The sequence below is a fragment of the Oncorhynchus keta genome, chromosome 2, assembly GCF_023373465.1.
Source record: "Oncorhynchus keta strain PuntledgeMale-10-30-2019 chromosome 2, Oket_V2, whole genome shotgun sequence".
Taxonomy (NCBI): Eukaryota; Metazoa; Chordata; class Actinopteri; order Salmoniformes; family Salmonidae; genus Oncorhynchus; species Oncorhynchus keta.
The window spans coordinates 75,948,989-75,961,916 of NC_068422.1; the positions used below are offsets into that span (position 1 = coordinate 75,948,989).

General features: G+C 47.1%; 1 protein-coding gene across 16 annotated transcripts in view; it reads left to right on the top strand.

Moving 5' to 3' along the window:
* Window positions 1-12,928, top strand: part of LOC118377533 (transcription factor SOX-6-like) — a 227,105-nt gene that overhangs the window by 71,837 nt on the left and 142,340 nt on the right. For all 16 annotated transcript variants that reach the window (XM_052483931.1, XM_052483926.1, XM_052483943.1 and 13 more), the window contains 2 exons: window positions 6,414-6,654; window positions 10,457-10,667. In XM_052483931.1, coding sequence (XP_052339891.1) covers window positions 6,414-6,654; window positions 10,457-10,667 — 452 coding nt within the window. The remainder of the gene's footprint in view (window positions 1-6,413; window positions 6,655-10,456; window positions 10,668-12,928) is intronic.

Genomic DNA, 12,928 nt, shown 5'->3' on the forward strand with positions numbered 1-12,928 from the left:
TGTGTGTGTATGTGTATGTGTATGTGTATGTGTATGTGTGTGTGTGTGTGTGTGCGTGTATGTGTGTGTGTGTGTGTGTATGTGTGTGTGTATGTGTATGTGTATGTGTATGTGTATGTGTGTGTGTGTGTGTGTGTGTGTGTGTGTGTGTGTGTGTGTGTGTGTGTGTGTGTGTGTGTGTGTGTGTGTGTGTGTGTGTGTGTGTGTGTGTGTGTGTGTGTGTGTGTGTGTGTGTATACCTGCACGTCGTTACCCATGGAAACCTGAAACTCAGTCATAAAGCGGCTTGTTGCCATATCCAGCGTACCCATCGTTATGTCCTCAAACAATGGTCCTCTTGTTTTAACAACTTATTTCATTATTTCTCCCTCCCAAAATTGGGTGGTGGTGTCTGAGGGTAAGGGGGCTAAGGGGGCTAATATTTTTCTGCTGAAGTGACCTGTGATTAAGGCTGGGAGAAGAGGGAAGAGGCGTGGGGGCTGTGTGGCGTGAGGGTGAGGAAAGGGGCGAAGGAGGGGGGCTGGTGTGGAGTTACTTATCACCATTGTCTATAAAAGGTCAGCAGTGTGAAAGAGCAGCGACAGCGGGCTGAAAGTCAGAGCTTGTTACGATAGAGGAGGAAATGCGATAGCCACAGACGCACGGCCCAGTCATAAGACCTAGGGTCCTCTAATGCTAACCAATTAAACAGAGGTTGTCGCGTGATGAAACATTATCAGTGGCAACAATTCATGACTCAAAGCATTCCAGGCCATATGAGCCTTCACTCCTAATCCTTTAAATGTGGCCAGTATTGTCAGCTATACAGTTGAAGTCGGAAGTTTACATACACCTTAGCCAAAAACATTTAAAATCAGTTTTTCACAATTCCTGACATTTAATCCTAGTAAAACTTCCCCGTCTTAGGTCAGTTAGGATCACCACTTTATTTTAAGAATGTGAAATGTCAGAATAATAGTTGAGAGAATGATTTATTTAAACTTTTATTTATTTCATCACATTCCCAGTGGGTCAGAAGTTTACATACACTCAATTAGTTTTTGGTAGCATTGCCTTTAAATTGTTTAACTTGGGTCAAACGTTTTGGGTAGCCTTCCACAAGCTTCTCACAATAATGGGTGAATTTTGGCCCATTTCTCCTGACAGAGTCAGGTTTGTAGGCCTCCTTGCTCGCACACGCTCGCACACAAATTTTCTATAGGATTGAGGTCAGGGCTTTGTGATGGCCACTCCAATACCTTGACTTTGTTGTCCTTAAGCCATTTTGACACAACTTTGAAAGTATGCTTGGGGTCATTGTCCATTTGGAAGACCCATTTGCGACCAAGCTTTAACATCCTGACTGATGTCTTGAAATTTTGCTTCAGTATATCCACATAATTTTCCCTGCTCATGAAGCCATCTATTTTGTGAAGTGCACCAGTCCCTCCTGCAGCAAAGCCCCTCCACAACATGATGCTGCCACCCCCGTGCTTCACTGTTGGGATGGTGTTCTTCGGCTTGCAAGCCTCCCCCTTTTTCCTCCAAACATAACGATCGTCATTATGGTCAAATAGTTCTATTTTTGTCAAGCAAAGAGGCACTGAGTTTGAAGGTACGCCTTCAAATACATCCACAGGCACACCTCCAATGGACTCAAATGATGTCTATTAGCCTATCAGAAGCTTCTAAAGCCATGACATCATTTTGTGGAATTTTCCAAGCTGTTTAAAGGCACAGTCAACTTAGTGTATGTAAACGTCTGACCCACTGGAATTGTGAGACAGTGAGTTATAAATGAAATAATCTGTCTGTAAACAATTGTTGAAAACATTACTTGAGTCATGCACAAAGTAGATGTCCTGATGAACTTGCAAAAACTATAGTTTGTTAACAAGAAATGTGTGGAGGGGTTGAAAAACTAGTCTTATTGACTCCAACCTAAGTGTATGTAAACTTCCTACTTCAACTGTATATAGTCCTTTTTCCTCTTTCTTTCCTCTGCAAAGTCACTGGGGTTTTGTCTGGGAGAAGGCAGGCAACATGTCATGCTCTTATTGATTAGTTTGGTTTGTTAGCTGTCCATTGTTATTGTGTAATCAAGCATGAGGGGAGACGGCTTGTCAAGAATTCACGCCAGAGAGGCTTCTGCAGTTTGCCATATTCTCACTGCTCAATGTACACAAAGGCACATATTGGGCTTCATTACTAGAGAAACACATTACAATATCGATACGGGTAAAGGAATAGCAGCAGTGCAGAATGCAGTGTAGTTAGAATACAATGTATAAACGGATTGTTTTGTTGAGCCTTTTTATGAGTGTCTCACCTCTCGCCTTGGATACTCTGTTATTGAATGTTTCACAATCACCACTGTGGACCTGGACCCCAGCTGCTCTCCTACTCTATGAAACACCTTATGTTTGATTGTTTCATTCAAACAATTGTGGAATCAAACGCTCACGTTGTGTACCATTATATCCCAGCATAGGCTTTGGGGACTATATAATGTACATACTGTTGCCCTCTGACATTTTCTGAGACTTATTGCAATATCCCTCCCTCTCTCCCCCTTCAATAATGAGAGCTGGTATTGTATAGGGCCTCTGAGAGGTTGGGGGGTGGGGCACCCTCGCTCTGTGCTCTCTTTAGCTGAGCGCAGCCCTCCCAGCTCTGCTAATAAATTATTAACCCACTGACAAATACTGTTACGGAGCCTGCCGCAGATCTGTTGCATTTTCTAACAAGATTGCTGTAGACACATGTTACAGGAGGATGGAGTCAGCCCTGTTCACTCTGTCTCTCTCACGCCTCAGCAGCTTGACTGATGGCTGGAGACCGGGGTAAAAGTGCCTGAGAGACTGAATATTTTAGTGGTAAAATAATACCACTTGATTTACTGTGTCATGCAAAAGAAGTGCTTTGTTTCACTCTCGCACTCCATTGAAGACAGGATCTTGTTGTGCTGGAGGCCCGGGCTTTTTGGATGCATGAATAAAAAATGTGGCGGAATCTTTTAACTCGAGCCCCCCCCCCCTCCCCCTTCTCAAACCTCTCTCCACCCCCATCTTCCTCACAGCACACCATCACTCTCAACATGCAACAAGTTCTGAACTTTGCTTTTAATTTAGATGTTCAATTAACACTCTCAATTTAGAGACCATTTTCTATTTGATATAATTACAGGAAACAATTTATTGTCTGAATAAAATTGAGAGCTGGGTCTCTCTAGAGAAAACAGAAGACAACACAGGCCGGTCTGAGAGAGAGTGAGGCTCCTTCCCTCCCAGCGCTACCGGTACCTGTCAGACTGGCCCTGTTGACACAGCTGCTGGGGCCTGGGTGATTAACGTGGCCTGCCATTTTCACCCTAACCACCACCAAAAATACTGATCTATAACTACGTGCCTCTGTGCGTGTGTGTCTGCGTGCGTGTGTGCGTGTGCACGTGTGCGTGTGTGTGTGTGTGCATGTGTGTGTGTGTGCGTGTGCATGTGCACGTGTGTGTGTGTGTGTGTGTGCGTCTGCCTGATAGATTTGGATGTCCTAATACGTGTATGTGTTTTCAACACTCTTTATTGTAATACCTTGTGAAATACAGTAATGTGCTGGCTCTGAACTCAGTTAATGAACTGTATTTAACAGTGCACATTGAGAGTGCCAGTCTGCTCTGCTGTTCAGCACTGTGTGTGTGTCATTCTTTAGTGGAGCTGAGGCTGCTGAGCGCTGGCCGGCCTAACAGCGGCATGCAATGTGCACAATCCTCACATAAGGGGAGTGTGGAAGCACCTAGACTCTTGATCAGATTATTCTAACACCAAACTATGTGTTAATCTCTCCCTGTGTCAAGTTTGTTTTGAGCCCTCTGTGAACCCCATGCCATTAATTTGGCTGAGTCTGGTGAGGTACGGTGGAGTTGGCTGAGGTTTTGGTTAGCTGATTCCATAACCTCGCCTTCCTCTCCTCTGTGTGTGTGTGTGTGTGTGTGTGTGTGTGTGTGTGTGTGTGTGTGTGTGTGTGTGTGTGTGTGTGTGTGTGTGTGTGTGTGTGTGTGTGTGTGTGTGTCTGTCTGTCTGTCTGTCTGTCTGTCTGTCTGTCTGTCTGTCTGTCTGTCTGTCTGTCTGTCTGTCTGTCTGTCTGTCTGTCTGTCTGTCTGTCTGTCTGTCTGTCTGTGTCTGTCTGTCTGTCTGTCTGTCTGTCTGTCTGTCTGTCTGTCTGTCTGTCTGTCTGTCTGTCTGTCTGTCTGTCTGTCTGTCTGTCTGTCTGTCTGTCTGTCTGTCTGTCTGTCTGTCTGTCTGTCTGTCTGTCTGTCTGTCTGTCTGTCTGTCTGTCTGTCTGTCTGTCTGTCTGTCTGTCTGTCTGTCTGTCTGTCTGTCTGTCTGTCTGTCTGTCTGTCTGTCTGTCTGTCTGTCTGTCTGTCTGTCTCATGGTCCTCCCAGCAGGCAGCACAAGGACACGATCACACCACAGCCCTTGACCTAGAATACCCACCTCTCTGTCTCCTTCCTCCAGCCCATAGCCTAGCTAATGGGGCGGCTAAACCTCCGTCACAGTGACCCTGTGGAAGAGTGGGCCAGATTTCTCACACCCAGAGCTCCCCCCCTGTCTCTCCCTGTCTTCCCCTGCCCACCTCTGTCTCTCCCTGTCTTCCCCTGCCCATCTCTGTCTCTCCCTGTCTTCCCCTGCCCATCTCTGTCTCTCCCTGTCTTCCCCTGCCCATCTCTATCTCTCCCTGTCTTCCCCTGCCCATCTCTGTCTCTCCCTGTCTTCCCCTGCCCATCTCTGTCTCTCCCTGTCTTCCCCTGCCCATCTCTGTCTCTCCCTGTCTTCCCCTGCCCATCTCTGTCTCTCCCTGTCTTCCCCTGCCCATCTCTGTCTCTCCCTGTCTTCCCCTGCCCATCTCTGTCTCTCCCTGTCTTCCCCTGCCCATCTCTGTCTCTCCCTGTCTTCCCCTGCCCATCTCTGTCTCTCCCTGTCTTCCCCTGCCCATCTCTGTCTCTCCCTGTCTTCCCCTGCCCATCTCTGTCTCTCCCTGTCTTCCCCTGCCCATCTCTGTCTCTCCCTGTCTTCCCCTGCCCATCTCTGTCTCTCCCTGTCTTCCCCTGCCCATCTCTGTCTCTCCCTGTCTTCCCCTGCCCATCTCTGTCTCTCCCTGTCTTCCCCTGCCCATCTCTGTCTCTCCCTGGCATAGAAGCTCCAGCAGAGATGAGACCTAGACTTGAGGCTCACATGCTGTTTTCATTGTTAAATACCCAGCAGCTTAGATAGAGGCAGATCAGGGGCATGGGGAAAAGAAAATGACCAATAAATATGGACTGGCTCCTTTCCCCCACTTCAAATCAGTAGGAATGCCATATGATTATCTTGTAAATACCAATCACATAATTAGATTTTCTGACACAGTATTTATTTCAGTCATTGTAGGTCACAGCATGAGGGTGGCCTTATTGTAATTGTAAGAAAAGGCAAAATTAGCTGTAAGATTCTATGAGGGGAAATGTTAAGCTACATAAAACAATTTCAACACTGTTTAAATTGGTATTAACGTTTGTTTTCTTTGCACCTGATATGTCAAGTACACTCTTCACTGTAATATTCATGAAAGCGTGTAACAGATTTGTAAATTCTGTCTTCCACTGCCAGGATCTGATTTCCAAGCTGCTTAAGTAGGATTTATTGGCCAAGAGAAATAGTGTAGCACTGAAAAGTTAATTGTTTGCTAATTTGGAGAGTGGAAGTAGAAAGGAAGCAGCTTGGGGTTGGTGTTGTGTTTGGTGGCAGGATCGTTCTGTCAACTGTTCAATTCAATCAATTAAGGCTCTTCTGCTAATTAAGAGGACAAGCACATTACTAAGACTCGTCATCTCCTTATAATTGTTTATCATAATCAAACAAAAGCGGTTTAAGGCATTATCTGAATTTGGAGCGATAGAGAGTAGTGTTGTCATGTTTACCTTTATCTCGGGTCATTATTGACTGGGGCTTGACTGGGACACTATGTGGGGCTGTGTTAGAGCTTCAATGAGAGCATGTTATGTGGGATAGTAACCCTCTTAGCGGCCTAATCATTGGCTGGGTGGAGGGAGGGAGTGTTGGGCCTGGCCCAGACACAGGCACCACTCCAGCCTCATGTCCACCATTTACATTAAACAAAGGATTAGGAGAAGCTCCATGGCCTGCTCTCACACCTCCTCAGCAGGCCACATGACCATTGATAGGATTTCTCCAACTTTGAGTCAGGTCCAACATTGTTTTTCTGGGCACCAACATGTGTAGGTTGATGTGAGGATGGTGAAACATCCAGCATACCTGTCGTAAATACAATTTGACATCAGCTGTTTTGTCGTCCCGGGGTCATAAAACTGTCTGACGTTTAACTATGAGGCTTTGCAGTTTTCTGACCGGTTGTCCTTTTCTCTTTCTCTCTTCCACAGCAGAATAATGTCTTCCAAGCAAGCCACCTCTCCGTTTGTCTCCGTCACCGATGGGGAGGAAGCCATGAGTCAGGACCACCTGTCCTGGGATAAGGAGGAGAGTGCCGAGGCCCACGGGGCGCCCCAGCTGCCCCTGCACAGCCTGCTCCACAGCAAGGGCTCCATGGACGAACTGCAGCCCCTCAGCAGTGTCCCTCCAGAGAGTGACTGGGACAGCATGGTGTCAGCCCAGCAGCGCATGGTGAGAGACACCACCCTGTAGACCAGTTGACTAGTAGACATATTACAAATGCTAATTAAAAATAATACTAATGTAAGTAGGAATGAGGAATCATTGATACATCTTGTAATTCCTAGAAAACATACATCCCGAATAAAGAAGAGTAATATGTCTTAGCAGTTTTTTTGTGGATCTATCTGATACAGGGTCTATAGCTAGCTGCCTTACTGTTGTAATACTCAGTGTCCACTGTAATGACTCAGTGTAACATTCACTATTTACTGTAGGTGACAGGCAAGCCATCAGAAGGTTTCAGAGGGTACCGTATTATTGTCTCTATACAACAGCGGTCTGTTTTCCAACGTTGTCAGGGGTGAGGTAGACTCCAGACAATGTTCTGAATTTTCCGTTGGTGACCTTCACCATTAATGACTTTCACCACTGTCTAGCCTCTGAGTGTGAGTAAGCCTGACACACACACACACACACACACACACACACACACACACACACACACACACACACACACACACACACACACACACACACACACACACACACACACACACACACACACACACACACACACACACACACACACACACACACACAAAACTGTCTTGTCACTGTGCCCTAACAGAGAGGAATTTCTCCCACAAGGACACGGCCACAACAGAGCCCTCGGACTTAAGACCATGCGTTCTGCCAAGCACTTGTCTTTGAAGTCTAAGCTCTCACGAGTGTCTTGAGATCCTCCCCACTCTAAAAGAAGAGGACAACAACGTATTGAGTTCCATTTTAGCGTCACACACAGATTTGATGAAACTATAAATAGGGAGACAATACGACAGTGGAACAAAGTCTCTGAGAGGGTATCTGTTCTAGAGGGCCTGCCCGGGCCCCTCAGCCCCCCAGCCGCCTGACTCCCTCACTGGAGGCTCTCTCTGGACCAGGATGCACTGGGGCCAAGATACAGGCTCAACAGCCACCCATTGTTCTGTGCTTGTAAAAGGGAACTCTTCACATGCCCAGCCCCTCCCTCCTCCTCCCAGCCACGGGTACTGTCTCTAATACTGTGAAGCCGTAGGGATCCTGGGACCCTCAGATAGGCTGCACCAAACCAACTATAACACATGTTATTATTAGCCTGAACAGGCTCAGTGACATCAACAGTAAAACGTGTATTACACTACACAGCATCCCAATAAAAATGCAATACCACAGTCTGACAAATTAAGACTGAACGAATGTTGCAATGCTTCTTCTACAGGCTGCATTCTATTTGTCATCAAAGAAACATCTCCCACAATATGTGTTGTTGTGTACATCTGCAGCAGGCCCCAGACAATCTGTGGAGCTGCTTTGATGTGTGCGGAGGAGAGAAGAGCAGAGGCACTTGTGGGCTGTAGCCGGGGAGGCAGGTGGCTGTTTGTGACAGACGGGCCTGCAGTAAAGAGACCCAGAGGGGCTCTGAAGTAGCCTTCCAGGGGCCACCGCTCCACACTGCAGTGGCTGCTGGGAGAGAGTCCCTGCCCCCCACTCCTCCTGCCAACCCACGTCCCACTCCCAGCCCCATCCCAGCCCCTTTGTCCTGGCTTATTTTCTAAGGATGCTGGGCGGTCTGGAGACACTGTTCTTGTCGTCCAGTATGTAAATGACAGTCAGGAGATTGCTCAGGTGGTCCGCTCTTCTGACAGGCTCTAATTGGATCACAGGGCCGTTAGTGATGAAGGTAATTAGAGCATTTGAAAGAATGTTTTGTGCATTGTCTCGTGTTACTCACTGCAATCACTCGACAGCCTCTTGATAGAATGAAAGGATCCGTATGAAAGTTCATTCTATTCATTTTGGATCTGAGGGAGGAAATGCTTGCATTTAGTTTGCATAATGTCAAATCCTTTTCAGTTGATCATTACTTTAATTATTATTATTTTATCCAGATATGAAAAACTAAAGTTTTTGCTGCCTTTTCAACATGAGCAATACCAGCCAATATATTACATATGTAGTAACAATATGTAAAATGATCTTGTTCTGGTTGATTGTTCTGCATTGTACATAAAATACAACGAGAACTGAAGGGTTGTTAACCTGAACACTGCCAGTTAATGGAGCTTCTAGTCTGAGTAGAATCTATCAGATGGATGGTGGTGTCAGGCTGTGGTTTCGTACTGAGGAGCGACATGAGGTCAAGGAAGGAGGACTAGAACATGGTGCCATGACAAGTCTGGAGGTTAGTTATAGAAAGACAATCACAAATGTACCTCAAAGCTATTAGTTTTCCCCACCATTGTCACATCACAGTTGGCTGTGGATTGCCATGGCCTTGGCCCTGCGTGACAATGACTTTTCACCATTCAATTGTAAACATTGAAGTTGGAAAAGTGAAGTGTCGAGATCCCGTCAGCTCAAGTTGACTTGGTACAGATGGCACATGGGAGAGGGAGTGTGAGAGGGGAGAAGGAGGGATTGACAGAGAGAGAGAGAGAGAGAGAGGGGGGAGAGAGGCAGACGGTAAGAAGGCTGAAAGTGTTGCCTTTGCTGATTACCTGACTCCACTGCTGTGCCATGCGTCTGTGTGGGCTGTGCCCTGAACCTGCGCCAGCTGATTAACCCAGCGCCGCTCCACTCCCCACAAGCACCCTCCACTGGCCCTGGCACAGCCACAGCCACCCCTGCATAATCACCCCTATCCTGCCCGCCCAGCGCTCGGTGTAGACCTTGTCACGCCAACCCGGGCCCTGGTACTGAACCGAACCACCTCTCTGACTCCTCTGCCTGTCTGAGAATATTAAGCTTGGATAAAAGATTGCAACAGGAATGCCCAGTGTACTGTACATCACTTCATGTTCTTTGGGAATATCAGCAGATCCCACCCACTTCTCATCATTCTACCTTCTTTATGTTCCTTTCTTCTTGGGTTGTTCACTTTCACCGTTATCTGTGTGTCCTTCAGTAGAATGGCTTCCTCCTCTATGTGTGTGTTGAAGGTATTGTGTTGTTTTGTTGTTAAATGTCAGATCAGGCAGTGTTATACATGTCACACAGAGCAGATGTTAGAATACACAGAGGTAAAAGGGGTCAACTCTTGACAGCAGAGTTACCTGTTGTCTCTTCACTCTCTGCAAGCCATAATTAAAACAGCCTTGTGTCTGAGAAGCCATGACCCAAGTTCTCTCTCTCTCGCTCTCTCCTCCTGCTCCTTTTCCGTGTACAGAGAGCACCCAGCCATCAGTCTCAGACAGGACCCTTAGTTAAATACTAAACCACACACAGGTGGGACTGAAAAACAACAACAGCCTGAGACAGGACACAGATTTACGATGGCCCGCAGCACTCAGCTGAGAATAGGCCTCCGCTCAAAAATGAACAAATTACACAGCACTCACCCCAACACAAATGTACACTCAAATGCAATTTGAGAAATTATAGTTGGGAGGTTTCTCTGTGTAGATTCTCCAGAGGTAAAGTAGTGCCTGAGCACACACACACACGCACGCACACACACATACGCACACACACACACACACACACATTATGGCTATGCCCTCTGAAAGTGTCCCTCATCATTTCACTACACTATTTTCACTTGCCAGATATCATTTGATAGGAGCTGTTGTTGTATGAAAGCCAGAGAGGAGTCATTTGATATGGCCACATCGCCCGGGGCCACCAAAGAACTAGCAATCAATGTATTTGACTACATCAACCGTCAACAGCCGATAAAACTCAGAGACAGAGAGAATACAAAGGGAAATACTAATGATTAAATCCACCCTCCTTTCTCTTTCCCCATCCCTTCCCAACTGCTGTTTTCTTACAGGAATCTGACAGCAATAAAGTATGTTCCCTGTACTCCTTCCGGAATAACTCAACCTCCCCACACAAGCCTGAGGAGGGGGCCCGGGAGCGCGGCGACCTGCTGAGCGGATCTGCGTTCGGAACGCCGGAGCGCCGCAAAGGAAGCCTGGCCGACGTGGTGGACACACTGAAGCAGAAGAAGCTGGAGGAGATGACAAAGACAGAGCAAGATGGTAGGACACTAAGTACCTGTGTGTGTGTGTGTGTCTGTGTGTGTGTGTATGTGTGTGTGCGTGTGTGCGTGTATGTGCGTGTGCGTGCGTGCGTGCGAGGGAGGGAGGGAGTGTGTGACGGAGTGTGTATGAATGCTTCCTTTTTCAAATGGCGTCAAACTTTTCCTCTCCCTCCCTCTATCTTTCTCTATCATTTTAGTTTTTTCTTTCCCACTCACTCTCTCTTATAATTAATCACACACACACACACACACACACACACACACACACACACACACACACACACACACACACACACACACACACACACACACACACACACACACACACACACACACACACACACACACACACACACACACACACACACACACACACACACACACACACACACACACACACACACACACACACCCAGACACACCCAGACATACACAGACAGAGGCAGGGAGGACTGACGTGACTGTGTTTCCAGTTTGTTCTGAACCCTTTCCACAGTGACAAAGAGTGGGTGGCACTACACCTCAGCTTAAGTGTGGTCTCCCCCCACTGCCAAGGCAAACTGTCAGGCCGTAAAACACATGCCACTGACCTGATGCCAGGAACATTACCTTTATATTCTTCAACACAGAAAGCTCTTCACTGAGGGACGCATTCATCAGTCAAAGTCAACTACACCTACAGACAAAATGAGTCCTGGCTATTAACAGGGATGCATGTGCCAATTGAATTCCTCACATATCAAATGCACTTAATAGAACCTTCTGTCACCCTCCACTTCCTAGTCCTGTATGGTATCTCACAGTACCCCACAGAACCTTCTGTCACCCTATGGTAACCCTCCACTCCCTAGTCCTGTATGGTATCTCACAGTACCCCACAGAACCTTCTGTCACCCTATGGTAACCCTCCACTCCCTAGTCCTATATGGTATCTCACAGTACCCCACAGAACCTTCTGTCACCCTATGGTAACCCCCCACTCCCTAGTCCTATATGGTATCTCACAGTACCCAACAAAACCTTCTGTCACCCTATGGTAACCCTCCACTCCCTAGTCCTATATGGTATCTCACAGTACCCCACAGAACCTTCTGTCACCCTATGGTAACCCTCCACTCCCTAGTCCTATATGGTATCTCACAGTACCCAACAGAACCTTCTGTCACCCTATGGTAACCCTCCACTCCCTAGTCCTATATGGTATCTCACAGTACCCCACAGAACCTTCTGTCACCCTATGGTAACCCTCCACTCCCTAGTCCTATATGGTATCTCACAGTATCCAACAGAACCTTCTGTAACCCTATGGTAACCCTCCACTCCCTAGTCCTATATGGTATCTCACAGTACCCAACAGAACCTTCTGTCACCCTATGGTAACCCTCCACTCCCTAGTCCTATATGGTATCTCACAGTACCCCACAGAACCTTCTGTCACCCTATGGTAACCCTCCACTCCCTAGTCCTATATGGTATCTCACAGTACCCAACAGAACCTTCTGTCACCCTATGGTAACCCTCCACTCCCTAGTCCTATATGGTATCTCACAGTACCCCACAGAACCTTCTGTCACCCTATGGTAACCCTCCACTCCCTAGTCCTATATGGTATCTCACAGTACCCAACAGAACCTTCTGTCACCCTATGGTAACCCTCCACTCCCTAGTCCTATATGGTATCTCACAGTACCCAACAGAACCTTCTGTAACCCTATGGTAACCCTCCACTCCCTAGTCCTATATGGTATCTCACAGTACCCAACAGAACCTTCTGTAACCCTATGGTAACCCTCCACTCCCTAGTCCTATATGGTATCTCACAGAACCTTCTGTCACCATATGGTAACCCTCCACTCCCTAGTCCTATATGGTATCTCACAGTACCCAACAGAACCTTCTGTCACCCTATGTTAACCCTCCACTCCCTAGTCCTATATGGTATCTCACAGTACCCAACAGAACCTTCTGTAACCCTATGGTAACCCTCCACTCCCTAGTCCTATATGGTATCTCACAGTACCCAACAGAACCTTCTGTCACCCTATGTTAACCCTCCACTCCCTAGTCCTATATGGTATCTCACAGTACCCCACAGAACCTTCTGTCACCCCCCAACTCTCTCCCCCAGACTGCAAACTGTAAGAAGAACTCACAGTGGAAAAACAAATGTTTGAAAGAGCCGCTACAACATTTCCCCCATTCTTAATTAGCACCACACTAGTAGTATAGTGTAGTATGCAATCAGACTTGGAGCCCCCT